The sequence below is a fragment of the Suricata suricatta genome, chromosome 13, assembly GCF_006229205.1.
Source record: "Suricata suricatta isolate VVHF042 chromosome 13, meerkat_22Aug2017_6uvM2_HiC, whole genome shotgun sequence".
Lineage (NCBI taxonomy): Eukaryota > Metazoa > Chordata > Mammalia > Carnivora > Herpestidae > Suricata > Suricata suricatta.
Window position 1 is genome coordinate 6491135 of NC_043712.1, and position 26598 is coordinate 6517732.

Consider the following 26598-nt stretch of genomic DNA (forward strand, 5'->3'; position numbering starts at 1 on the left):
TCGACTAAGCCACCCAGGTGCCCCTAAAGTTCTATTCCTATCTCTCATCTGACAGAAAAAGAAATTTGTAGATTAATTAAAACTCTGCAACAGGAAAATCTATGGGACTAGAAGAAATAGATTTTTAGAAGATTATAATCTTGGAGAAGAAAGATACAAAGCCCAAAAGCCATAAGAGATAAGACAGATACATAATTACTTAAATTTTAAGATCTCTATATGGCAAAGTAAAAGACAAACATTAACAGGGGAAAACATATGCACACTCTGTGATAAAAGGTTAATCTTTCTAACATATACAGTGTTCTTACACCAATGAGAAAAAAAACACCCCCCTCCTTGGAAAGGAAATAGGCATTCATTCATTTGAGAAATTTCTTGAGTGCCTACGATGTACCAGGTTTTTTCTAGTATTTGGAATTTAGACGTGAACAAAACAGACAAAAAAATCCCTGTCCCTGGGGTGCCTGGATGACTCAGTCAGTTAAGCATTCAACTCTTAATTTCAGCTCAGGTCCCGATCTCACAAATCCTGAGCTTGAGCCCTGGAGTCAGGCTCTGGACTGACGACAGCTCAGAGCCTGCTTTGGGGATTCTCTCCCTCCCTCTCCATCTCTCTCAAAATAGATAAACTTAAAAAAAATCTTCAAATGCCTTTGAAGCATTGACATTTTAGTGAGGCAGACATTTAAAGAAGTAAATAGGGACGCCTGGGTGGCTCAGTCAGTTAAGCGGAGGATTTCGGCTCAGATCATGATCTCAGTTTGTGGGTTTGAGCCCCGCGTCAGGCTCTGTGCTGACAGCTGACTGCCTGGAGCCTGTTTCGGATTCTGTGTCTTCCCGTTTCTGACCCTCCCCTGCTAACACTCTCTATCTCTCTCTCTCAAATATAAATAAACATTAAAAAAAAGAAATAAATAAATAAGACAAATAAGTCAGATAGTAAACAATTCTGGAAAAGAAAAATAAAGCAGAAGTGGTAATGGAGGGGTGTTGCAATTTTAAATAGTGGGGTCTGGAAAGCTGCTCTGAGGTAACATCTAAACAAGCATCTGTGGGGCGCCTGGGTGGCTCACTTGGTTAAGCGTCCAGCTTCAGCCCACGGCATGATTCTCATGATTCTCTCGGTCGATGAGTTCAAGACCCGCGTTGGGCTCTGTGCTGACAGCTCAGAGCCTGAAGCCTGCTTCAGATTCTGCATCTCCTCTCTCTGCCTCTCCCCTACTTGCTCTCTCTCTCTCTCTCTCTCTCTCTCAAAAATGAATAAACATTAAAAAAATAAAAATGAATAAAAATAAGCAAACATCTGAAGGAGGTAAGACACTAAAGTTCCTAAGCAGGTACTTCAAAGAAGAAATAACCCTGTTTCACCAAAGCCTGAAATGCCATTAAATTGGGCTTACATTCAGATGAGTATGAATTTGAACAACCTTACTGCCCCTTGGATGGGTAAAAGCAATCAGCATTTACTCTGCCCCCCACCCCCATCACTAGGATGAGGAAAAATAGGTCTCTCTGAAACAGCTTTCTTCTTTTCTTTTTTAATGTTTTTATTATTCAGAGACAGAGAGAGATAGAGCATGAGCAGAGGAGGGGCAGAGAAAGAGGGAGACACAGAATCTAAAGGAAGCGCCAGGCTCTGAGCTGTCAGCACAGAGCCTGACGTGGGGCTCGAACTCACAAACCGTAAGATTATGACCTGAGCCGAAGTCAGGTGCTTAACCGACTGAGCCACCCGGGCGCCCTTCAAAGAGCTTTAAAGTTGAGTTAAACTGGTACAGCTTTTCCCCAGAGCACTTTGACAGGTACTAATACAATTGTTTTTAATTTGTAATTTTTTAACTTTTTATATTGAGATACTATGGGTTTGCAGGAGAGGTAGCACAGAGAGATCCTTTGTAATCCTCAGCCAGTTTCCCCGCGGGTTTACTTTTTATGCAATTTTACCAGCTTCGAGATACACTTGATGTTCCATAAACTGCCCGTATTTCAAGTGCTCCCTTATGTAATGTAAGGTTAGACATATATACATATATGGAATCATAAAACTACCACCACAACGAAAATAATCAGCACAGCCTTCACCCTCAGAACATTCTTCCCGACTTTTGTATCTTTTCCCTTCTCCCTCTTTTTGTGCACTCTGCCCTCCCCCACCGCAGGGAACCACTGATCTGCTTTCTATCGCTCTAAATTAGTTTGCACTTTCTAGAATTGCATATAAAAAGAAACATACACTGTGTACTTGCTTTTATCTGTCTTCTGTCACTCAGCATAATTATTTTGAGACTCATGCATACTGTAGCATGTATCAGCACTTGTTTCCTTTTTTTGTTCATTTATTTTAAACTTTTTTTAAAAAATTACTTATTTATTTTGAGAGAGAGAGAGAGCAGGAGAGGGGCAGAGAGGAAGAGAGTCCCAAGCAGCTTCCACTCTGTCAGCACAGAGCCTGAGAAGGGCCTCGAACTCATGAACCATTAGATCATGACCTAAGCTGAAATCGAGAGTCAGATGCCTAACCAACTGAGCCACCCAGGCGTCCTATCACTTGATTCCTTTTTATTTTTGAGAGAGAGAAAAAAAGAGAGGGAGCAGGGGAGGGGGAGGTAGAAGCGGGGTGCAGAGAGAAGGGAACAGAAGATCCAAAACAGGCTCTGCACTGGCAGCAGTGAGCCCGATGTAGGGCTTGAACTCACAAACCGTGAGATTATGACCTGAGCCAAAGTCAGACACTCAACTGACTGAGCCATCCAGGTGCCCCGTGAATACACCATAGTTTATCCATTTCCTGCTGATGAGCATTTGGTTTGTTTTCATTTTTTTTGCCGTTACAACCAACGCTGCTGTGAACATTCATCACAAGTCTTTATAAGGACATATGCTTTCAAAATGAACCATTAGGACCTCATCAAGATAAAAAGAAACAATCAACAAAACTAAAAGGCAACAGATGGAATGGGAGAAGATATTTGCAAATGACGTATCAGATAAAGGGTTAGTTTCAAAAATCTATAAAGAATTACCAAACTCAACACCCCAAAAACAAATAATCCAGTGAAGAAACGGGCAGAAGACACGAACAGACACTTTTCCAAAGAGGACATCCAGATGGTAAACGGATACATAAGAAGATGCTCAACATCGCTCATGATCGGGGACTACAAATCAAAACCACACCAAGATACCACCACACACTGGTCAGAGTGCTAACATTAATAACTCAGGAAACAACAGATGTTGGCAAGGATGTGGCAAAGGGGGAACCCTTTTGCACTGTTGGTGGGAATGCAAACTGGTGCAGCCACGCTGGAAAGGAGTGTGGAGGTTCCTCAAAAAATTAAAAATATAATTACCCCCCAACCCAGCAATAGCACCACTGGGAATTTATCCAAAGCATACAGGGGTGCTAATTCATAGGGATACATGCACCCCAATGTTTATAGCAGCACTATCAGCAATAGCCAAAGTATGGGAAGAGCCCAAATGTCCATTGACAGATGAATGGATAAGGAAGATGTGGTATATATACACAATGGAATACTACTCAGCAAAGAAAAAGAATGAAATCTTGCCATTTGCTACAACGTGGATGGAACTGGAGGGTACTGTGTTAAGTGAAATAAGTCAGTCAGAGGAAGACAGATATAATGTGATTTCACTTGTATGTGAAATTTGAAAAACTTAACAGAAAACCATAGAGGAAGGGAAGGAAAGATAAGTTATAAACAGAGAGGGAGGTAAACCACAAGAGATTCTTTAAAAAAAAATTTTTTTAGGGGCACCTGGGTGGCCCGATCGGTTAAGTGTCTGACTTTGGCTCAGGTCATAATCTCGCAATCCATGGGTTCAAGCCCCACGTTGGGCTCTGTGCTGACAGGTCAGAGCCTGGAGCCTGCTTCAGATTCTGTGTCTCCCTCTCTCTCTGACTCTCCCCTGCTTGCACTCTGTCTGTCTCTCTCAAAAAACAAATATTAATTTTTAAAAATATTTTTGAGAGAGAGAGAGACAGACAGACAGACAGAACACAAGTGGGAGAGGGGCAGACAGAGAGAGAATCCGAAACAGGTTCGAGGCTCTGTCAGCAGAGAGCCTCATGCGGGGCTCAAACCCATGAACCACGGCATCATGACCTGAGCCGAAGTCAGACGCTTAATCAACTGGGCCACCCAGGCGCCCCAAGAGCCTTAACTACAGAGAACAACCTGAGAGTTGGTGTGGGTGGGTGAGGAGTGATGGGCCTTGAGAATGGAACTTCTTGGGAAAAGCACTGGTGTTATATATAAGTGAGCAATCACGGGAATCTACCCCTGAAGCCAAGACCACACTGTATGTTAGCTAACTTAACAATAATTTCAAAAAATAGGACATATGCTTTCTTTTTTCTTGGAGTGGAATGGCTGGATGAAATTTTAAGGAACTGCCAAACCATTTTTCCAATATGGTTGTGTCGTTTTACACCCACACCAGCAGCATAGGAAAGTCCCTTTTGCACCACATCCTCACCAACACTTAGTATGGTCAGTCTTTTTAATTTTGACATTCTAGTAGGTGGGTAGTGGTATCTTATTGTAGGTTTTTTTTTTTTAACTTTTTTAACATTTATTTATTTTTGAGAGACAGAAAGACAAAGCATAAGTGGGGAATGGGCAGAGAGAGAGAAGGAAACATAGAATCTAAAGCAGGCTGCAGACTCTGAGCTGTCAGCACAGAGCCCATTGCGGGGCTCGAACCCACGACCTGGGAGATCATGACCTCAGCCAAAATCGGACACTCAACCGCCCGAGCCACACAGGCACCCCATATATTATTATAGTTTCAGTGGGCCTTTCCTCAAAGACTAATCATGTTGAGCATCTTCTCATGTATTTGCCATTTATATACATTCTTTGGGAAAGTTATCTGTTCAAATCTATTGCCCATTTTTTATTGAATTGCCTTTCTTACTGAAATTGAGTTTTGAGAATTCTTTAGATTTGCTTGATATGAGCCTATTTTATTTTTATTTCTTAACCGTGGTAAAATGAACATAGCATAAAACCTACCATTTTAACCATTTGTAAGCATACAGTTCAGTAGTTGTCCCAACAACCCCAGCTCTTTTCATCTTGCAAAACTGAAACTCTGTGCTCACTAAACAACTCATTCTCTATTTCCTCCCTTTCCCCGCTGCCCCTGGCAACTCCCATTCTATTCTCTGTCATATGAATTTGACCACTCTAGATACTTCGTATAAGTGGAATCGTATAGTATTTGTCTTTTTGTGATTGCTTTATTTCACTAGCTTGCTGTCTTAGATGTTCAACCACATTGCCGCATGAGTTAGAATTTCTTTCCTTTTGGGGTGCCTGGGTGGCTCAGTCAGTTGAGTGTCCATCTTCAGCTCAGGTTCATGGGTTCGAGCCCTGCATCAAGCTCTGTGCTGACAGCTAGCTCGGAGCCTGGAGCCTGCTTCAGATTCTGTATCTCCCTCTCTCTCTGACCCTCCCCTGCTTGTGCTATCTCTCTCTCTCTCTCTCTCAGAGAGAGAGGAAGACACAGAATCCGAAGCAGGCTCCAGGCTCTGCGCTGTCAGCAGAGAGCCCTACATGGGACCCAAACTCATGAGCCAGGAGATCATAACCTGAGCCAAACTTGGATAGATTCTGTGTTTCCTTCTCTCTCTGCCCTTTCCCATAACTTTTCTTAATTAAAAGAAATTTTTAAATAAATTAAATAAAGTGCATGATTCAGTGTGACTGGGAAGAAAAATTTTCTGTCCTTCAAGGACTTTTTAGCTGGACTAAGAATCAAGTTGACATGAAACAAATTAACAGGAGAAAATGAGATTTAACTTTGTACATGCAGGGAATCCACACAGATGTGGAAACTCCACAAACAGTGAGGCAGAGTGAGGTATACGTGTCATTCTGAACCAAGGAGAAGAGAGGGTAGGAGTCTGAGACTTCAAAATGAAGAAATGTAATTCATAGGAAGATGAAAAAGAGTAAATGTTTGGTAAACAAGAGTTTGCTGGGCCACCCAGAAACAATGGGACACAGAGGACTTTGATCAAACGGACCTTACTAGGTTCCTCTCTGCCTCCCACACCTAGCTCTTACTATAGTGGAGTTGTCTATAAGGAAGGCTCTTTTCCTGGAGCAGGCCCTCTATCAATTCTTTCCAGGCAGTTGAAGGGGGAAGTATAGAGCTTTTCCTGGATATGCTGGGCTTTGGGTTTTTTTTTTTTTTAGTTCACATATTTATTTTGAGAGAGAGAGAGAGGTATATATATAGAGAGAGCACCCGTGGGAGAGGGGCAGGGAGAGGAGAGAGAGAATCCCAAGCAGGCTGATGTCGGTGCAGAGCCTGACATGGGGCTTGAACTCCTGAACCCTGAGATCATATCCTGAGCTGAAATCAAGAGTCAGATGCTTAACTGACTGAGCCATCCAGGCATGCCCCCCCCATTGCTTTGTAATTCAAAACAATCTTCATGCCAATGTGCACCATCCTGGGACAGCCTGCCCTTGGCCTCTACAAGTGACTTTTAGAATATTCAGAGTTATACACATATGACTATCTTCTATCATCACCCCATAAGGAAGCCCTGGTACCCACTGGCCGTCATTCCCATCCCCCCTGCTCCTCCTCAGCCTGGGGCAACCACTAACCTACTTTCTGTCTCTACAGAATTGTCTAGTCTCAACATATGAATGGACTCATGCACAGTATGGTCTTTTGTGGCTGGTTTCTTCCATTTAGCATGTTTTCAAGGTCCATCTATGTTGTTGCATATCAGGTCCTCATTCCTTTTTATTCCCAAATAATATTCCATTGTATGAACATACCATTCCATATCATTGTTGTTTACCAGTTGACGGACATTTTGGTTGTGTCCACTGCCTTTTTTTTAAAATATGTTTTTAATGTTTAGGTTTTTTTTTTAATGTTTTTTATTTATTTTTGAGAGACAGAGAGAGACAGTGCGAGCAGGGGAAGGTCAGAGAGAGAGGGAGATACAGAATCGTAAGCAGGCTTGAGGCTCTGAGCTTGGGGCTCGAACCCACAAACCGTGAGATCATGACCTGAGCCGAAGCTGGACACTTAACCAAGTGAGCCACCCAGGCGCCCCAGTGTTGACTTATTTTTGAAGGAGAAACAGAGTGTGAGTTGGGGAGGGGCAGAGAGAGAGGGAGACACTGAATCCCAAGCAGGCTCCAGGCTCTGAGCTGTCAGCACAGAGCCTGATGCGGGGTCCAAACCCACGAAGGATGGGATCTTGACTTGAGCCACAGTTGGATGCTTAACTGACTGCGCCACCCAGGCGCCCCAAGTTGTGTCCACTTCCTGGCTATTATGAATTATGGTTCTATGAACATTTTCTTGTGGGTATATACCTAGGAGAGGAATTGCTAGGTCATATGGTAACGCTGCTTAACTTTCTGAGGAACTGCTGAACTGTTTCCAGGGGAGCTGACCCTTCTGAAATTCCCATCAGCAACTTACCGGGGCTCCCATCTCTCTACATCCTCAACAATACTTGCTATTGTCTGTCTCTTTGACCAGATCCCTCCTAAGAACATGAAGTTGTACCTCATTGTGGTTTTTATTTTTTATTTTTTATCTGAGAGAGCGAGCCTACAAGTGGGGGAGGGAGAGGGAGAGGGAGAGAGAGAGAATCTTAAATCTTAGGTAGGCTCCACACTCAGCATATAGCCCAACTCGGGGCTCCATCCCATGGCCCCAGGTCATCACCTGAGCTGAAATCAAGAGTTGGACCCTCAACTGGTTAAGCCACCCAGGCACCCCTCATTGTGGATTTGTTTTGCTTTTCCATGATGACTCATGATGTTGAGTATCTTTTCATGTGCTAGCTTGCCATTTGTATAATTTTTTAGAGAAATGTCTATTTAGCTCTTTTGCCTATTGTAAATTGGGTTATTTGCCTTTTAGTTATTTTGTTGCAAATTCCTTACATATTTTAGATTACGAGTACTTTATCAGATATATGATTTGCAAATATCTTTTCCCATTCTGTGGGTGATCTTTTCACTCTCTTAATGTTGCCCTTTGAAGCTTAACATTTTTTAATTTTTAAAAAATGTTTATTTATTTTGAGAGAGAGAGAGAGAGAGAGAGAGTGCGAACATGTTTGCTTCACACTGTTGCCATGGAGCCCGATGTGGGGCTAGATCTCATGAACCACAATGAGATCATGAGCCAAACTGAAATCAAGAGTTGAAAGCTCAATGGACTGAGCCACCAGGTGCCCCTAAAAGTTCCTAATTTTGATGGAATCCAATTTGTTTGTACTTTCTTTTTTCATTGATGCTTTTGCTGTTGTATCTAAGAGGCCATTGCCTAACCCAGTCACAAAGACTCACTCCTACATTTTCTTTTCAGAGTTTCATCATTTCAGCTCTTAAATATACATGCATATTTTGTGTATATATAGAGGACTAAGAAGATGCTTACCAAACTGTTAAGAGTGGTCACTTTTGGGGAACGGAATGAAATTGGGGTTGCGTTAGGGTTGAATGGGGCTTTTCATGTTTTCCACACCATGTGTTTCTCTATTTTTTTATTTTTATTTTTTTGCAAGCATGTCTTTGGTAATTTGAAACCATCAACAGACTTTTCAAAGGATTCAAAATCGTGCGAACATAGTTGCACACGGTCAAAGACTAAAAGGTACTACGCAAAAGGGGAAAAAAATGTGCGAAACTAGTTTGGGCATAGAATGGGGTGGGAGTGTGGGGTCAAGTCGAGAAAGTTGCCTCTGACGGGAGACCAGAAGGTGGAAGAGAGTGTTAGATCCAGATCCGGCCAGAACTGTGCTGGAGGTAGATGCGGCAAGAAGAGTGTGCCGCTGGGAGGAAATTATTTGAGTTCCTAGGAGAGAAGGGGAATCATTAAAACAACCAAAGATGCTTTAAGTTGCGTGGGTTGGAGAATGGAAGGGAGGGCAAGTAGGAGCAGGACAAGAGGCTGGAGAGGGAGATGGGTGACAGATGACCACTGTCACTGCGTTCAGGGTGGTAAGCGGAGGAGTGATCAGCTCCGAGTCTGGAAGGAAAAAAACCCATCTGGGACCGTAGAGAGAAGGAGGGGAAGGAGCGTGAGGAGGCAGCCGCCAAAATCCAGGGAGGCAATGATGGGGGACAGAGTCGGGCACTACTGGGGAAGGAGAGGCGGGCTCCGGACCAGAGGGTCTGAGCGATCGTCAGGACTTGGCCACTGGAACCGGAGCCGAAGGGACCGCGGGGGCCAAGGCCGACTCCCAGATTCTCACCTGGCGGCCGGGTAAGCAGCGGGAGAAGCCGGCGCGCGTCGGGCCCCGTGGGAGAGTGCTACCTGCGGACCCAGGGGAGGCGTTCGATGGGGCGCCCCAGCGCGCGGCGGTGCAGGGGGCGCCCAGGGAGACGTCGGCGCTGACGCGGAAGGTGGAGTCCGTCCCGCCCCCTCGCCGCCCCTCGGGCTCCCCTGGCCCGGAGGCCAGAGCGGGCCCCGGGTCAGTGTCACACGGCGGGTCCCCCCGTCCCCGAGGCCAGGGAGCACCCCGAGGAGCGGGTGCTCCCGGCCCAGTGGGGCCCACCCGCGCTCCGCCGCTCGCAGACCCGGCTCGGCCGGGAGAGGAGCCGCCGCGCGCCCCGGAACCTTCGGCCGCCGCCGTCCGTGTTCGCCGCGGGACCCGTCGAGGGGAACCAGTTCGCTGTTGCTAGGGGGCGGCCCCGGAAGTGACGCGCCCCGGGTTTGTTGACAGCGGAGGCGGCGGCGGCTGCAGGCTCCGAGCCTCTGGAGCCGGATCGGGGGAGGGGCCGGGCCCCGGAGTCAGCACCCGGCGGCCCTCAGCCCTGCCCGCAGCCCTAAGGGCAAGGTAACGGCTACGGGGTCCCACCACCGGCGCGACCCCCTTCCGTCCGGGGCTCCAGTCCCCGGGATCCCAAGCTCCGCCCCGCCGACCCCCGTCTCCTGGAGACCCCGGCCCTAGCCTGACGGGATCCCCTGTCTCCCCAGGCGCCCTGGCCCCAGATTCCCCCGGGCCGCTCCTCCGCTTCTCCTCGCGGAGAAAGCGAGCATCTCGTCCGCTCCCAGGGCCGAGGGATTTATCTGCGTTCTTCCCCTTTCCCTCCTGCCTCACGCGCCTCTCAGCATCGCCTCAGCAACCTCTTGCACAGGTCCAATTCGGCCAATGGTGGGAGGGCTCCCTTCTCTGTCCCTGCTGCCAGGTCTGAGAAACGTGCCTTTAAAACTGAGCTCCTTTTCTCCAGAAAGAAAATGACGCCCTGTCGGATGCCCCTACAAAATGGGGGATCGATCTAGGGCTAAAAGGGCCACCCTCTCCCCCTCCTACCTGTTGGACGAGCTTAAGTTCCTCCAAAGCAATGTTTAAAAGCTCGGGGACGGCTTGGATTCTGGACCGGCTTTCAAAAGGGATGACAAGGTGCAGGAAATGCAACAGGATGAGAAAGGGATGGGCCGGGGTTGCAAACCTGAGGGCCAAGGGAGCCTGATAGGTGAGTTGAAAGTGAAACTGACTGCTGGCCACTAGAGCTCTGTGGGTGGAAATCAACTTGGCTGCTCTTTGGCCCAAGGAGTCCAAGATTTCCAGTCTTTGCCTGTGCCTGTCGGTGCGCTTGGTGTTGGAGGGAGGGAGGGAGGCCTGATGCCTCCAAGGGGAAAATCACCCCATCTGATTTTTCCCAGAAGGATCTATGCTTAGAGCAGGAGGTGGTTGCCAGTGGTGAGGTGTCTCTGTTTCAGTTCATTGCTTCATTCAGAAAGTAAGAACTGTGAAATATGTAGGATGCAATAAGTACAATGGGGAAGAATAAAGCAGGAGGGGCCATGGCAAGGGCCAGAGAGCAGGGTCCCCTTTTTATAGGCATTGACCAGACAAGGTCTCTGATAAGGTGATATCTGAGCCAAAGATCCAAAGGGAGAGAGGGAGCAAACCATGCATCTATCTACAGGCGGAGCATTCAGCAACAAGTGCAAAGGTCCTGAGGTAGTGTACTTGATGATTTCAGGAAATGGCAAGAGGACAGTAGGGTTGGAGCAGAGGGAGGGAGGGGAAGATTGGGAATCAGATAACGGTGGGGAGAATGCCAGGGGCTGTCCCTGTGATGCAGCGTCACGGAGTATCTAATGGAGCACCTTTTCGGAACTGTCCTAACATGCTATCTGGTGGTCAGAGAAAATACAGATTTGATTCCGATATCAAATAGCCATTGCACTCTGATCTAGGATTGTAAGTACGCCTTTTCCATCTTCGTAATGACCACTGGTGGGATTAATACCAAAAGGATGGCCATAGAGCATTATAGTGTTAAATCAGATCATGCAGCTGCTTCCTGGTTGTGAGAACCTGAGCAAGCGACCGCCTCAGTGTCCTCATCTGTAAAATAGGGCTGTTGGGCTTAATGAGACCTCATGCACTGCACTTCTTAGCGCACTATTTAGCATGTATTAAGGACTCGGTTATGTAGCACTTGTAATAATGACAACGGCCACGATGAGGAAGTGTTTGCATGTGTCTACCTCCAAGCCGTTCTTTTTCACACCAGCTGGCGGTGCCACCAGTTCTGGCTGCCTCCCCAAGCTGGTAGAATTTTGGAGAACAGTGGAGGTGGGGAGACAAAGTGGAAACTTCCTGTTACCCTTCAGTGGGAACAATGGTTGCATATCCTACAGGGAGGAGGTAGCTTGGTCTTGGCTTTCTTGACGACAGTAGAAGGGGACAGGGCCTTCTACAAAGGAGCCCAGCAGATCCCCATCCTGCCACACAAAATAGACAAAAGGATGGTGTTGACTTAACTATGACATGGAGACAGGTCGGGAAGGGCAGTCTATGTTGGCCCCTGTTGTGTGGTTGGGCTGTGTGTGTGGCTGATCTGCTGATGCATAGTGTTAATCCAAGAAGTCCCCAGCAGAGGCTCAGAGTTTGCAGCCTGCCTTATAGGGAGTGGAACAATGCTTGATCTCCCTCCTCACCCCCCAAGCCTGCACTGTGTCATCCGGCCTGGGTCATAAGCTGAGCAGGGTGACGGGGCCAGATGATTGAAAAATGAAAAGTCAGAGCACTTAGCCACTGAGAACCAGCATATCCGAGCAGCCCCTGTGGCTAGAACTAGGACTAGCCCTCTGGGGACCTGGGTTCAAGCCCCAGCTCTGCTGCTGGCCCACCGTGTGACCTTGGGCAAGTTCTAGTCCCCTGTCTGGGCCTCGGTTTTCCTATCTAAACACCAACTCTGAGGACGAAATGAGACACGGGTCGTGAAAGAATTTGGGGCGCTCTAGAGCTTTCTACCAAGGGGGAAAGAACAGTTCTGGCTATTGTTAGTGCCATCAGGATTCCGTAGCCACATTTTGGGGGCAGAGAGCTTTAGTACCTCAGCTGTTCTGGATTCCCGAAATGCCAGTTCAGGGGCCCCAGGTGGATTGTCTGTTTGGGGAGCAGTATTTTTAATCTTGCTCCATCACTAAAGCTGATTTTCCACCTTCCAAAATGCACAGAAGGGCTTCCCCAAGCATAAATTCCTAGGGGATCACTCTTAAGGATTGGTCTTCGCCTTCTTGACATCCCCTCCTGGCATCTCCTCAGCAATCCCACGAGGTCGGCGTCACCGTCTGCAACACAGTGACCGCTGAAGACCCTGAGGGGATCTTGAGACTGGTAAATATAGCTTGGGGGTCTTGTGCCGCCGGGGCACCTTCATCTGGCACCCACCAGCCACACACTCTCTGCGTCATGGGGACCCCGTGGATCACACAGGGTCCCCGCTAAGAAGCTCCCAGTCCTGTGGCCAAAATGATAGATGTCCATAGGATAGTTCCCAGCAGTAACATCACATCTATGCTCAGTGCCTAAGGACAGTCATGGTTGTAAGGAGTCAGGAAGTCTCGTCCTCATCCGCAGAAAGGAGGCCGGAGGCGAGAAGTGGTTCCTGCCCCCTAGCGTATAGGGAAAGAGCCGGGCACAGTACGGGGGACCTTGGCAAGTCATCACGCATCTTTGAACCTCACAGTCTGTTCCTCTGGAACACAAAATAACGTGACCCTCATAGGTTATTTGTGCCTTCAGTGAGGACATGCATGGAAAGCTTCAAACTCTAGGTCTCGAACTAACGCATGCCTGTGTATCTGTTGCTATGCACCTACAGACCCTTGTACCTATACGTAGTCCATGGCAAATGCCTTTGCCATTCGGAGCCTCAGCTGCCTCATCTGCAAGTTGTAGGTTTTAACAACTTCTGCTTCATGTGGTTGCTGGGAGAATTTAATGGCTTAGCGTGTATCAAGTACTTAGCAGAGTTCTTGGAATACGGTGCTCAGTGTGAGTGCTCAGTGTGGGTGTGAGCAATGTGTGAGTGCAACGTGGGCCTCAGGTAGTAGCCCCAAGGCCCCTCTGCCCCCAGGTGGGTGCATTCCTGCCTCATTCCAAGTCCCTGTCTTCCTAACCTAGCCCGGTCTGTGGATTTGGCTGTGCAGCCCAGACCCCTTGGGATGCTCTCCGAGCCTGGCCTTCACCTTTGCCCCTGGGACACTCTGGCACTTGCCAGGACTCCCCTCACACCAGCTTCCCACCCCAGCATCTGGCCTGGAATCTGCTCCCTCCTGGAAAGCCTCCAGCTTCTGCAAATAGGACATTTGTTTGGATTCCCCCCACCCTGAGCTCTCAGGTTAATATTTCACAGGGTGGGCTCTGCTCCAAGGCTTCTGGCTCCCCCAGCCCCTCTGTCAGCCAGGTGCCAGGTCACCAGCGGGTCCCATGCTCCCTTGTCTGGACCGCAGTTTCTCTTTCCCCTGTGCTACATGGACAGGAAACCAAATAGTGCAGTGAGAAGTATGAGCTTGGTTTAGGACCGTGTCCACTGTTGTCACTTGTGCGATGGCAGACAAGCCTCAGTGTCCTCATCAGTAAGCTGGGGATCGGTCAGTAGTCCGTACCTCAGGCTGCTGGAGTGAGGTCAGGGCAAAGGCAGACCTTTAGTGTGACGCGTGCCGGGTACAGGCTAGCACAGAGGATTCCAGAGCCTGCAAGCAAAAAGGGTTCCCATCCTCCCAGAGCCCATGGACTGTGGGAGGGGCTGTGAGACAATTATACAAATGACAATTAGCTTCTAGAGCAGGATCCTAGGGAATGTACTCCTTGGTTAAATAAGGAACCATATGCCTAAAGCGTGAGGGGCTCAGCAGCCGCTGCTTCTGTTTTCTCCCTTCCCTCCTCTGCTCCCACTCTGCTCCCAGCCCCTCCCCCCACCCCCACACGGTGTAAAGACCCTGCTAGAGAAGGGATGGAGGAGGACACAGGGCTCTTCTTACTCTGTGTCGGGCCCGGTTGCCAGTGTCCCAGATGGCCAGTGCCTACCATGGGAATGGGGAGCCCTCGCGGGGGATGGGGGGAGTGGGGAGGGAAGAGATGGCTGGGTCTGGCGGGTGCCAGTGGCAGGGTGCCCCCCACCTCTCAGCCTCCAGCCCCTTCCTCCCCCGGCTCACTCCACACCAGGCAACAGGGTCCACACTGCCAAAGGGCAGTTAGCAGATGGTACCACCTGCCCGGTGTGTCTTTAGGTGGCTCTGGGTGACCTTGGTGGCTGAAAGGATGGTGTTTTGCAGAAACAGCTGCAGAAAAGGCAAAACCCATTGGGGCACCCTCCTGTTCCAAGCGGGGAGCGGTCCTCTGTGGCCACTGGGGCCAGCAGGGAGGGTACAAGAGCGTGCCTTGTCCCCAGGGTCCCGTGCATGGCACAACTCGCAAGGCCCTGTCATCCCTTCCACAGGCATGTGTGGAAACCCTACCATGTGTGAGGCCCACACAGGGTGTCTAGCACGTCCTTTGTCCAGCAAACTGCCATCAAATTGGGCCTCTAGTGCCAGGGGCCTGTCCCCTTGGGCCTCAGCCTGTGCACTTCTGTTCCTTCTTCCTGGAACATTCTTCCCTCTTTCCATCCCCACCTCCAGAGTTAACTATGACTCATGTTTTGGGTCCCAGCTGAAATGTCCCAAGGAAGCCTACCCGTGACTCGTCAGTCCGGGGCAGGTCCCCTGGCTTAGGCACGCAGGGCCCCAGGTGCCTCTTCCTCCCTCAGCACACTGGTCCCAGGTACATGGCGTGGGGCTTATGTGCTTTTAGGTGCATGTCTGTCCCCCCTCGGAGAGCGCGTGCTCCAAAGGGACAGGGCCCTTGTCTGGATTCTCTCCCCGCTGGACCCGCAGCGCCCAGCAGACAGGTACCTAGTGAATACGTAGGTGACCTGGGCCCCGCGCAGGGGCCATGCCACGTGACACAGCCGGTTTCCTGGCCTCGAGGAGCTGGGCATCTGGCAGGGAAGCCGAGTAAGAGCCACGGTAGTTCCCAGTGTGAGCTGTGGTGGGGCCCCTGGGGACACACAGCAGGAGCACCCTGGCAGGGCACGGAAGGCTCCCTAGAGGAAGCGCAGTCGATACTAGGGCCCGAGATGTACAGGCGGCAGCGACTGAAGGACTGTTGAAAGGCGGTGTGGGCTGCAGGGGGCGGGTATGCCCCCCGGAGGAGACGCGTGAGTGTGTTTTGGGGGCACGAGTAGTATTTAGAGTGGAAAGTGCGAGGATTCCTTGAATTGGGAGGTCCTAGTTGAGAGAAAACAGACTGAGCAAAGGTCTGAAGGTGACCGTGTGCTTAGGGCCTGTTGCCCGTGCCACAAAGGAGGCTGGGCCAGCTGCAGCAGGGGCCAGTGGGCACTGAGCGGGCCAGAATGCTGGCCGTGGTTCCGGAGGCCTAGCGTGCCCACCGGAAGGGATGGGACTCGGTTTCCTGCAGGGTGGGCCTCCCTGCCAGTGGCGCTGTCCTGGCTCCTGTCGCCCAGGGAAGATCTGGAAGTGAATGGAGGCAGAGGAGGGCCGTGCCCAGTGCCCAGGCAGCCTGTTTATTGTGCCTTCCCTCAAGTGTGGCACACGGCCAGTGGGACAGCTGGCACCACAGGCCTTGTGGCAAGGGACCCAGGCCTGGGGAGCGTAGACCTTGAACTGGGCAGGGGCAGACACCCTGCTCTGTTGGGGATCAGGGCAGGTGAGGCAGGACAGTGATAATGGTGACAATGATGATGGCAATAATGGCTGGTTTTTACCGAGGAGTTGCCACGTGCCACGTGCCCCACTGGTATCTTGTGATAACTCTATGTTCTCTTCGCACAGTTCTCCCTGTTTTAGAGGAGAAACCGAGGCACAGAGGGGTGCAGACCCTTGTTCACCAAGTGCACCTGCTCTTAAGCAGCGGGGCTGGGATCTGAATCTGGGCGGGCCTGATTCCAGACCTCTCAGAGCACTGTCACCAGTCAGTGGCAGTGCCGGCACTGAGACCTCGCGATTCCCTTGGGCACAGGGCCCTGCGGCTGCCCACTGGGTTTCTGGAGCAGCCCAGAAGGCTCAGATAGGGACCCGGGGGCTCCAGGAAGCCAGGGGAAGTGCTGGGTCCTTAACCCCTTCAGAGCTGTCCAAGGGGTGATGTGATGGAGTCCAGGAAACCAGATTCAATCCCAGTTTGCACAGAGTCGCCTCTGAGCCCCAGGTTTCTCATCTGCAAGATGGGATCATAACCACCATTTATTCTATACTTGGTCTCATCAGGCCTGAGACTAAGTGTTTCCCCAACCTCTCATTTACTCCCAATGGCCCCCATGAAGAGGGGGATTATTATCTCCATTTTCCAGATGAAGAAAGTGAGGCCCAGAGAGGTGAAGTGATTTACAGTGAACTGTAGAAGTGGCTTGAAACAGATCTGACCACAGAGTCTGCATGTCAAAACAACAAAAGCAAAAATCAGAACCAAAAACAACTATTGAAGGATAACCTAGATGGGGAAAAGGAGGCCTGGAAAGCGTGAATGGACAGTGTGATGAATTTCCTGTCCCAGAGGACCTCTGGGCACTTTCTAACCACCATGGGTTCATTCTGCCTATTCCCCCCACCCTTTCCGATGCAGAGGCTGGTAGAAAGACGGTTGGGGATTAATTGCTGACGTTCCTCGGTTCTAGAAGTGGTTACTTGTTTCTATTTTGTTCACTCACGTTGCATGTGAAGGTTCAGTTCTCATTCTCTCAGTCACTTGTGGCTGAAGAGAGACGGTCTCGGATCATTACTTAACTGAACTCAGGCCCCTCTACATGTAGACCTCGTTGGTGTCTAGGCTGTTTTCTTAAATTTTGTTGAACTATACATTTTTTAAGTTTATTTATTTATTTTGAGAGAGAGAGAGAGAGAGAGAGAGAGAGCGAGCGAGCGAGCGAGCTGGGAATGGCCCAGAGAGAGAGGGAGAGAGAGAAGCCCAAGCAGGCTCCACACTGTCAGTGCCGAGCCTGACCCAGGGCTCTGTCCCCATGACTGTGAGATCATGACCTGAGCCACCCAGGCTCCCCTGTAATTTACGTTTTTAAGAACCACGTATCATGATACACAACTTCCAATTATTCACAAAGTAAACATATCTCTATGTCCAACACTCAGAAAAGGGACTAGAAGCTTCTCAGCACCCAGCCAAACCCCCAAAGTAACTGCAATCCTGATTTCTACCACCACAGATCAGATTTTCCTGGGTTTTTGACAGGTTATTATTTATTTATGTATCTACCTATTTATTTATTTTGAGAAAGAGAGAGAGAGAGAGCAGGGGAGGAGCAGAGAGAAAAAGAGAGAGAAAATCCCAAGCAGATTCTGTATCAGTAGTGCGGAGCCCAACACGGGGCTCAAACCCACGAACTGAGATCATGACCTGAGTTGAAACCAAGAGTAGGACACTTAACCAGACTGAGCCACCGGGCACCCCTGTGTAGTTTTAAAATTAAATCTTATTTGGGGCGCCTGGGTGGCTCAGTTGGTTAAGTGGCCGGCTTCGGCTCAGGTCATGATCTCACAGTTCATGGGTTCGAGCCCCGCGTCGGGCTCTGTGCTGACAGCTGGCTCAGCCTGGAGCCTGCTTCAGATTCTGTGTCTCCCTCTCTCTCTGACCCTCCCCTGCTTGCACTGTCTCTCTCTGTCTCTCAAAAATAAATAAAAGACATAAAAATTTTTTTTTTAAAAAATAAATAAATAAAGTTAAATCTTATTAAGTTTTATTTATTTTATTTTTGAGAGAGAGAGAGGACACAAGTGTGGGGGAGGAGCAGAGGAAGAGGGAGAGAGAATTTTAAGCAGGGTCTACGCTCAGCACAAAGCCGTACATGGGGCTCAATCTTGCAACCCTGGGATCGTGACCTGATCCAAAATCATGTGTCAGAGCCGCCCAGTGCCCCTATTTTATTTTATTTTATTTTATTTTATTTTATTTTATTTAACAGAGAGCGTGCTCATGAGAGCTGGGAGAGGGACAGAGGGAGAGAGAGAATCTGGAGCCCTCCAGGCTCCATGTTCAGCCTGGAGTCCAGAGTGGGGCTCTGTCCCATGACCCTGGTGTCGTGACCCGAGCTGAAATCAAGAGTCGGACACTCAACTGACCAAGCCACCCAGGCGCCCCAGACTTTTCTGTTTTTTAGCTTAGTGGAGTAAAACATGCATGGATTCATTTGATATATAATGTGATATGTGCTCTCTTGTGTCTGACTCCTTTCTCTAAACACTGTGGGTTCATTCAAGCTATTGTGTTAACAATAGTCTGTGCGTTCTCGTTGCCAGCAGTATTCCATTGGTGATTATACTGTAATTATTCATTCTAACGTCAGGGACATTCAGACTCTTTTCTGGTTTGGGCTCTTCCGAATAATACTGCTGTGAACATTCTGGTCCGTGTCACTGGGGGAACATTTATAAGTGCACCTCTGTTGGGTGTGTACTTAAGAGTAGAATTGCTGAACATCCAACATGCGTGCGTGTTCCGCTTCGGTGGATAGTGTCATACGATGTTCCGTTATACTGTCCGTTCACACAGTTCACACTCCGGCCGGCAGTGTGGGGGCAATGCTCTTCCATCTTCACTGCGGAACAGGCTCAGTGTTGCCTGTGTTGCTGCCTCCAGTTGAGCCATTGTGGTGGGGAGGAAATGGTATCTCGTTGTGGTTTTACAGATCCTAATGAGGCTGAGCCCTTTATATGTTCCCGTATGTTCCCTGTCCCTTATGAAATACCTGGTCAAGTCTTTTGCCTATTTTTCAGTTGGATACTATGTCCTTTTTTATTTTATTTTATTTTACTTTTTTATTTATTATTGAGACAGAAACAGAGCATGAGTGGGGGAGGGGCAGAGAGAGAGGGAGACACAGAATCTGAAGCAGGCTCCAGTGCCGGATGCGCGGCTCGAACCCACGAACCGTGAGACCATGACCTGAGCCGAAGTCTTAACTGACTGAGCCACCCAGGCGCCCCACTATGTCCTTTTTCAAAAGAACGATTTTGGAGCACCTGGCTGGCTCCGTCAGTGGAGCGTCCAACTCTTAATCTCAGGTTGTGAGTTCGAGCCCCATGTTGTGTGTAGAGATTGCTTAAAAAAAATCTTTTAAAAAAATGATTTGTAGAAGTTGTTTATGTATTCTGAATGAGTCCTTTGTTGGGTATATTATTGGAAATATTTTCTAGGCTGTGGCTTGCCCTTTCTCTCTCTCTCTCTCTCTCTCTCTCTCTCTCTTTTTTAACTTTTTTAACGTTTTATTTATTTTTGAAAGAGAGAGAAACAGCATGTGAGCAGATGAGGGGCGGGGGCGGGGGGGAGACACAGAATCCAAAGCAGGCTTCAGGCTCTGAGCTGTCAGCACAGAGCCTGACACGCGGCTCAAACTCATGAACTGTGAGATCACGACCTGAGCTGAAATCGGACACTTAACCAACTGAGCCCCCCAGGCGCCCCTGCCCTTTCTCTTTCTTAATGATACCTTTTGATGAACAGAGTCTTAACATTTTTAGGCAGTACCGTTTATTTCTATATCTGGTTTCTGGGTTTTTTTGTGACCTATTTAAGAAATGATTGCCTCCTCTGAAGTTATAAGTTAGACTCCTGTGTTTCCCTCTAAGAAACCGTATTCTTTTACCCTTCACATGTAGGCCTATGGTTCATCTCAGATTAATCTTTGTGTCTGTATGAAAGAAGTTTCTTCAATGCAGACTGGTTTATCATTTTTTTCCTTATGACCCTACATAAGGAATCTTTACCTAACTCAAGGTCATGAAGATAGTCAGGGATTTTCAGTTTTTAATAACAGCTTTATTGAGCTACAGTTCCTATACCCTATCGCTCACCTATTTAACAGAGATAATTCAGTGGTTCTTAGTATATTCGGAATTGTGTGACTATCACCAGAATCAAGTTTAGGGTATTCTTATCACCCGGAAGAAACCCTGTACCCATTAGCAGTCACACCCCATTTCCTTACAACCCTCTAGCCCTAGGCAACCACTGATCTACTTCTGTCTCCACAGGTTTGCCTCTTCTGGCTGGACATTTCAATAAGTGGAACCATATAATATATGGCCTTTGTGTCTGGCTTTCATTTAGCTCCATGTTTTCAGGGTCCATCCATGTTGTAACAGGTGCCAATACCTCATTCCTTTTATGGCTGAATAAGATCCCATTGGGTGGGTAGGCCGTTTTTGTTTGTCCCTACATCTCTTGGTGGACATTTGTGTTGTTTCCACTTTTTGACTATTACTAATAATACCGCTCTGGAAACATTAATGTGTCATTTTTTATGGGGACATATATTTCCACTTCTCTCAGGAGGAGCTCTTTCATTCTTTTTTGTTTTATTTTTTCTTTTTAAGTAGGCTCCACACCCAGCATGAAGCCTCACATGGGGCTTGAACTCACAACCCGAGATTAAGACTGAGCTGAGATGGAGAGTCAGACCCTTAACTGACTGAGCCACCCAGGCGCACCAGAACCTTCATTGTTAATCACTCACAATAAGATTCGGTGACATCATGTCTGTAAAGTCCTGGAATATACTAAATGCTCACACAGTGACGGCTGGTTACAGGTTAGGTTACATAGTAAAGGACACCCCAGTGTAGCTATTAATGAAAGCCCTTGTGACCCTCACCCAAGCATTGAGTCCCCAACACATGCATGTCTGCCCACAGACGCTGTGAAGGCATGCAGAGGCTTGGACAAGGCCCCATGCTCTTTGTGGGTAAATCACATATAGATAATGGCATCGCGGAGAGAGCAGGCAAGGAATCAGGAGCCCTGGACCATGCCTCTGCCAAACTGCTAATTTGAGTGTGACATCCACGGCCTCAGTTTCCCTACTCAGTGGACATAGGGCGGCCAGTGGTTCTGGCTCTTACGTTTGGCTCACTTAGCTTCTTCCTAATCCACAGACTGTGGTTCTGCCAATGATCCTGTGAGTGCCAGGGAGTCGCCATTGCCCCTAGGGGCTCCTGTCGTGGAGTGCCCCCGCCCCCGCCTGTCCCCAGCATGGCGTCCGACACCCCTGAGTCCCTGATGGCCCTCTGCACCGACTTCTGCTTGCGCAACCTGGATGGCACCTTGGGCTACCTGCTGGACAAGGAGACTCTGCGGCTACATCCGGACATCTTCCTGCCCAGCGAGATCTGCGACCGACTTGTCAACGAGTGAGCAGGCGGGAGCTGGGGCACGGGCATGATTCTTAGCCCGGGACCGTTGTGTGCCCTGTGCAGGGATGTGGCTAGGGATGCGTATGTGTGAGGCGGTGTGCGTGCACTTGGGTATCTGTGGGTGACGGAGAACACTGGTATGTTCATAACCATAAAGCGGTATGTGTGCATGTTGGCATGTGCCTGGAGGGGTGTGCACATGCAGGAACAGGTGTGGGGACACGAGTGTGAACCTGCAGGTGTGTGTCACAGCTATGAGAGGGTATAGGAATTGCATAGAAGCGCAGGAGTTCTGGGCCATTCCGTGTGTGCGCGCTTGCCTGTGCACTCGTGGACACACACCAGTTTACCCACTGGTACGCAAATAATGAGTCCATGACCAGGAATCTAGTCGTTCAGAACATCTTTACGTGGGGGTGCCTGGGTGGCCCCGTCAGTTAGCAGCCCCCTAACTCTCGATCTCATCTCAGGTCATGATCTCGTGGTTCGTGAGTTCCAGCCCCACATTGGGCTCTACACTGACAGTGCCATCTGTTTGGAGTTCTGTCTCGCTCTCTCTCCCCTTCCCCTACTTTGTGTGTGTGTGTGTGTGTGTGCGCGCGTGTGCACATGCGCATGTGCTCTCTCTTTCTCTCTTTGTCTCTCTCTTTGTCTCTCTCTCACCTAAAAAAAAACAAAGGAAAGAAAATCTTTATGTGGACCCTTTAAGGATTCCCCACTGTTAGAGGTTCCTAACAGTAAGATATGCATTTACTCACCTCTGGGAAGTCAGTCTAGGTGCCCAGAAGAGAAATCGGTAGGCCAAAGACTTGCATATAAAAGCAGGAATTTGTGACTCAGTCAGTGAAGCATGAGACCTGATCTCAGCATTGTGAGTTGGAGCCCCCATGTTGCATGTGGAGATTACTTAAAAATAAAACCTTTAAAGAAAAGAAAAAAGCTGGAACCTGTATGTGACCTGAGGACAGAGCCCAATTCGTAATCATGTTCTGAGCATCTGATGCGGCCAGACACTTGCTTGGATGCTTGGCAGAACAGTTCTGTCCATTTTACAGATGAAGAAACTGAATGCTGGGGAAGTTCCGTGACTCGTAAGGTTACCCACGTAGTGAACAGCCAGGCCAGGATTTAGATTCCAGAGTGTTCGACCCAAAGCCTTTTCCACCAGACCAGGACTGCTGCTGGCATCTCAGGAGGGTCCGATGGAGTGCTCGCCCTGTCCCTGGCTGGGATCCTTAAATTCCTTGGCTTTGTCTTCCTGTTGGAAAAGGGTCCTGGGAGGGGCTGATCAAGGAACGAGGGGCCGGCTTAAAGATGAGGGGTGTGGCCGTGTGTGCTTGTTACAGATGTGTAGGGTTTCGGGGGAAGAGCTTGGAACTGACTGTTGATAAGAGGCCCCTTCATCGCCTTTGCATTCCTGGTGCCTGGGCCACTCTTTATCTCACATGCAAGGTGTTCACGATCCAAGTGGGTACAGTCAGAAAGAGGGATAGTGGCGGGCGGCGGGGGGCAGTTCCCCGGGTGGTTCAGTGTGTTAAGCATCTGACTCTTTTTTTTTTTTAATTTTGAGAGAGAGAGAGTGAGAGAGTGTGTGCAAACATATGCATGAACGGGGGAGGGACAGACAGAGAGGGAGAGAGAGAATCCCAAGTGGGCTCAGTGCTATCAGCACAGAGCCTGACGCAAGGCTCGATCTCATGACTGCGAAATCATGACCTGAGCCGAGATCCAAGAGTTGGACACCTGACTGAGCCACTGCGGTGCCCCAAGTGTCTAACTCTTGATCTCAGCTCCACCCTTGATCTCAGGGTCAGGAGTTCAAGCCTCACATCGGGCCCCACGTTGGGCCCTGCACTGGGCATGAAGCCTACTAAAAAAAAAAAAAAACCAATAGAGGAAAGAAAGAGGGGTAGGGATGGAGGAGACAGAGGTTTCTGACCAATGATGAGGAAAGGTATCAGGGACAGGAGGGCTGGTGCTGAGTCTCGAGGGACAACGCGGGTCCCTGGGCGCCCCCGCAAGCCAGGCTTTCCTCCTTCCCAGGTACGTGGAGCTGGTCAATGCCGCCTGCAACTTCGAGCCACATGAGAGCTTCTTCAGCCTTTTCTCCGACCCCCGCAGCACCCGCCTCACCCGGATCCACCTCCGTGAGGACCTGGTGCAGGACCAGGACCTGGAGGCCATCCGCAAGCAGGTGAGACCCGCTTCGCCAGCCAGCGGGGACGGTCGTGGGGAGGCTGGCTCGAGATGACCGTTGAGCCAGGGGCCGTCCACGCGCCGTCAGCACTAGAATCCAGCGTGCCCCCTGCCCCATACACCCCCCTCCCGAGCTCAACTGCCGTCCGGGGCCGGGAGGGCCGTGCTGGTGACCGAGCTGTGCGTGCCACCAGGACCTGGTGGAGCTGTACCTGACCAACTGCGAGAAGCTGTCCGCCAAGAGCCTGCAGACACTGAGGAGCTTCAGCCACACCTTGGTGTCCTTGAGCCTCTTTGGCTGTGCGAACATCTTCTACGAGGAGGAGAACCCGGGGGGCTGTGAGGACGAGTGCCTCGTCAACCCCACCTGCCAGGTGCTGGTCAAGGACTTCACTTTTGAGGGCTTCAGCCGCCTGCGCTTCCTCAACTTGGGCCGCATGATCGACGGGGTCCCTGTGGAGTCTCTGCTGCGGCCGCTCAGCTCGCTGGCTGCCTTGGACCTGTCAGGCATCCAGACGAGCGACGCGGCCTTCCTAACCCAGTGGAAAGACAGCCTCGTGTCCCTCGTGCTCTACAACATGGACCTGTCGGATGACCACATCCGGGTCATCGTCCAGCTGCACAAGCTTCGGTGAGCTGCCGGCCCAGAGCTCACTGGGGCTCGGGGTGGGGGAGGGGGTGCCGTGCTCTCGTGAGCCCCCAGCCCAGCCAAACGGGGATGGAAGAGACTACCCCCTTCCTTAAACCGGCTGCCTCGGGGCTTCTGGGGCCCAGCAGGCTTCCTCCCAGAATGCCCTGGAGCAGCTGTGGCAGGGACAGCCCCTCCCCTGCCACAGGCTGCAGCAGGGGTCTCCAAGGCGGCCCCGACCTGTGTCTGGTGCTGACCTGTGGCCCCCTCTCCAATCTCCAGACACCTGGACATCTCCCGAGACCGCCTCTCCAGCTACTACAAGTTCAAGCTGACTCGCAAGGTGCTGAGCCTCTTTGTGCAAAAGCTGGGGAACCTGATGTCCCTGGACATCTCTGGCCACATGATCCTGGAGAACTGCAGCATCTCCAAGATGGACGAGGAGGCAGGGCAGACTAGGTGGGGACCCACCTGCCATGGTTGCCGGCGGGGTGTCTGTCATTCAGCAAGCACTTACCGAGTGTCCTTCTGCCGAGGCCTGTGCGGGGTGCTGGAGATAAAGCAATGAATCAGACCCTGCCCTCTCGAGTCTGTATGAGCTAGTGGGGACAGATGAGTCATGACTGGCACGGTGATGAGGGAGGCAGGGCTGTGGGGTTGCCCTGAAGATCAGGAAGAAGGAATGGCACCCACGCTGTTCTGAAAGCTCTGTCTGGGTCTGCCAGAGGAAAGGTGTTCCAGCAGAGGGAAGAGCATCTGTAAAGGCTGGAAGGTGCCAGCTTGAGGAGTGAGCGGGAATTAGGACACTGAGACTGGATAGAGATGGGGCGGGGGCGAGGAGACGGCCGGCAGTGTCCAGCGAGTATCAGGAGTCGCAGCAGATAGGCATCTTCCTGGCTCGGGTGGTTGAGAGATCTGACTCAAGCCCATCGGGCTGTAATCGGCTGTACTCCTTACCCTCAGCCATCCTTCAGCGGGGTTTGCTGGATGGGCATGTCCCTTCATGACTGTCGGGAGAACCTAAGGGTGGCACATCCTCACCAGCACGGCAGATGCTATCTCCCAAAGGTGGCTGCAGCAGTATCTCCCACCCCACGTGTTATATAATGTGACCTTGCCACCCTTCCTTTGGGGGGGGGGTGAGGTCTATGTCCCTTGCCCTTAAGAAGGAAAAAAAAAAAGATGAGGCTGGAGGTCCTAGAAGAGGGCCCCAAGTAAATGGCTAGCCACCCCCCGGGAGAAGCCCTTATAAACGCAGGGCAGCCCTGGTCCACAGGCCACTGACCCGGCACGCTCTCCCCCCAGCATTGAGCCTTCCAAGAGCAGCATCATGCCTTTCCGGGCCCTGAAGAGGCCACTGCAGTTCCTTGGGCTCTTCGAGACCTCCCTGTGCCGCCTCACACACATTCCCGCCTACAAAGTGAGAGGGAGTGGGGGAGGGGAGGAGCAGGGAGCCCTGGGACGAGGGAAGGGGGTGGGCTGGGGACCCCAAGGTGTCTGCCCTGGAGCTAGAGACGGAGCTGGGATCGAGGATCCTATCGCTTGGCCTCTTCCAGTGGCCCTGAGCACTTTCCGTTCCCAGGTAAGTGGTGACAAAAATGAGGAGCAGGTGCTGAATGCCATCGAGGCCTACACGGAGCACAGGCCTGAGATCACCTCACGGGCCATCAACCTGCTTTTTGACATCGCACGCATCGAGCGCTGCAACCAGCTTCTGCGGGCCCTGAAGGTCAGCCCTGACCCCTGGCGTCCTCAGTCTCCGGTCCATCGCCGCCGGGCAGGTCATGGACTTGGCTGAGCCATGTCCCCAGAGCCCCCGTCCCTCCTTTGCTGGTCCCCCTCATCCCCAGGACACAGGCAGTCCTACCCCCCGAGCCCCAGCCCCACAGTGCCTCATTTGTCCCGGCACCGTGGCCTTGCCCTGGTTTCCACCCCCAGCCCTCACTTCTCTCAGAGGACAGGATCGGGGTCACCTGCACCCCAGAGGACGCACCCGAGCCCCCTTGCAGAGCCCTAGGCGTGGCCCTATACGGCTTTAACAGGACTTGCCAACCCAGGCCTGTCTCCACACAGCTGGTCATCACGGCCCTCAAGTGCCACAAGTATGACAAGAACATCCAGGTCACAGGCAGCGCCGCCCTCTTCTACCTGACCAACTCCGAGTACCGCTCCGAGCAGAGCGTCAGGCTGCGCCGGCAGGTCATCCAGGTGGTGCTGAATGGCATGGAGTCCTACCAGGAGGTGACGGTGAG

General features: G+C 50.5%; 1 protein-coding gene and 1 long non-coding RNA gene across 5 annotated transcripts in view; one reads left to right on the forward strand and one right to left on the reverse strand.

The window, feature by feature from the left end:
- Nucleotides 1-8548: 8548 nt before the first annotated feature.
- On the reverse strand, nucleotides 8549-9640 carry LOC115276309. The gene is made up of 2 exons (XR_003901883.1): nucleotides 9275-9640; nucleotides 8549-8874 (listed from the first exon to the last, which is right to left on the reverse strand). It is a non-coding gene; the product is annotated as an uncharacterized LOC115276309 (long non-coding RNA).
- Nucleotides 9264-26598, forward strand: part of ZER1 (zyg-11 related cell cycle regulator) — a 31003-nt gene continuing 13668 nt past the window's right edge. Inside the window, exons 1-9 of one of the 4 annotated variants that reach the window (XM_029920305.1) lie at nucleotides 9718-9859; nucleotides 10254-10499; nucleotides 21265-21519; nucleotides 23566-23716; nucleotides 23913-24349; nucleotides 24629-24805; nucleotides 25652-25766; nucleotides 25929-26075; nucleotides 26420-26593. In XM_029920305.1, the coding sequence (XP_029776165.1) occupies nucleotides 21362-21519; nucleotides 23566-23716; nucleotides 23913-24349; nucleotides 24629-24805; nucleotides 25652-25766; nucleotides 25929-26075; nucleotides 26420-26593 (1359 nt within the window). In that variant the 5' untranslated portion in view covers nucleotides 9718-9859; nucleotides 10254-10499; nucleotides 21265-21361. Of the gene's footprint in view, nucleotides 9286-9717; nucleotides 9860-10253; nucleotides 10500-21264; nucleotides 21520-23565; nucleotides 23717-23912; nucleotides 24350-24628; nucleotides 24806-25651; nucleotides 25767-25928; nucleotides 26076-26419; nucleotides 26594-26598 lie in introns of those variants that run through there. The other 3 variants (XM_029920306.1, XM_029920304.1, XM_029920307.1) reach the window with 3 other exon arrangements.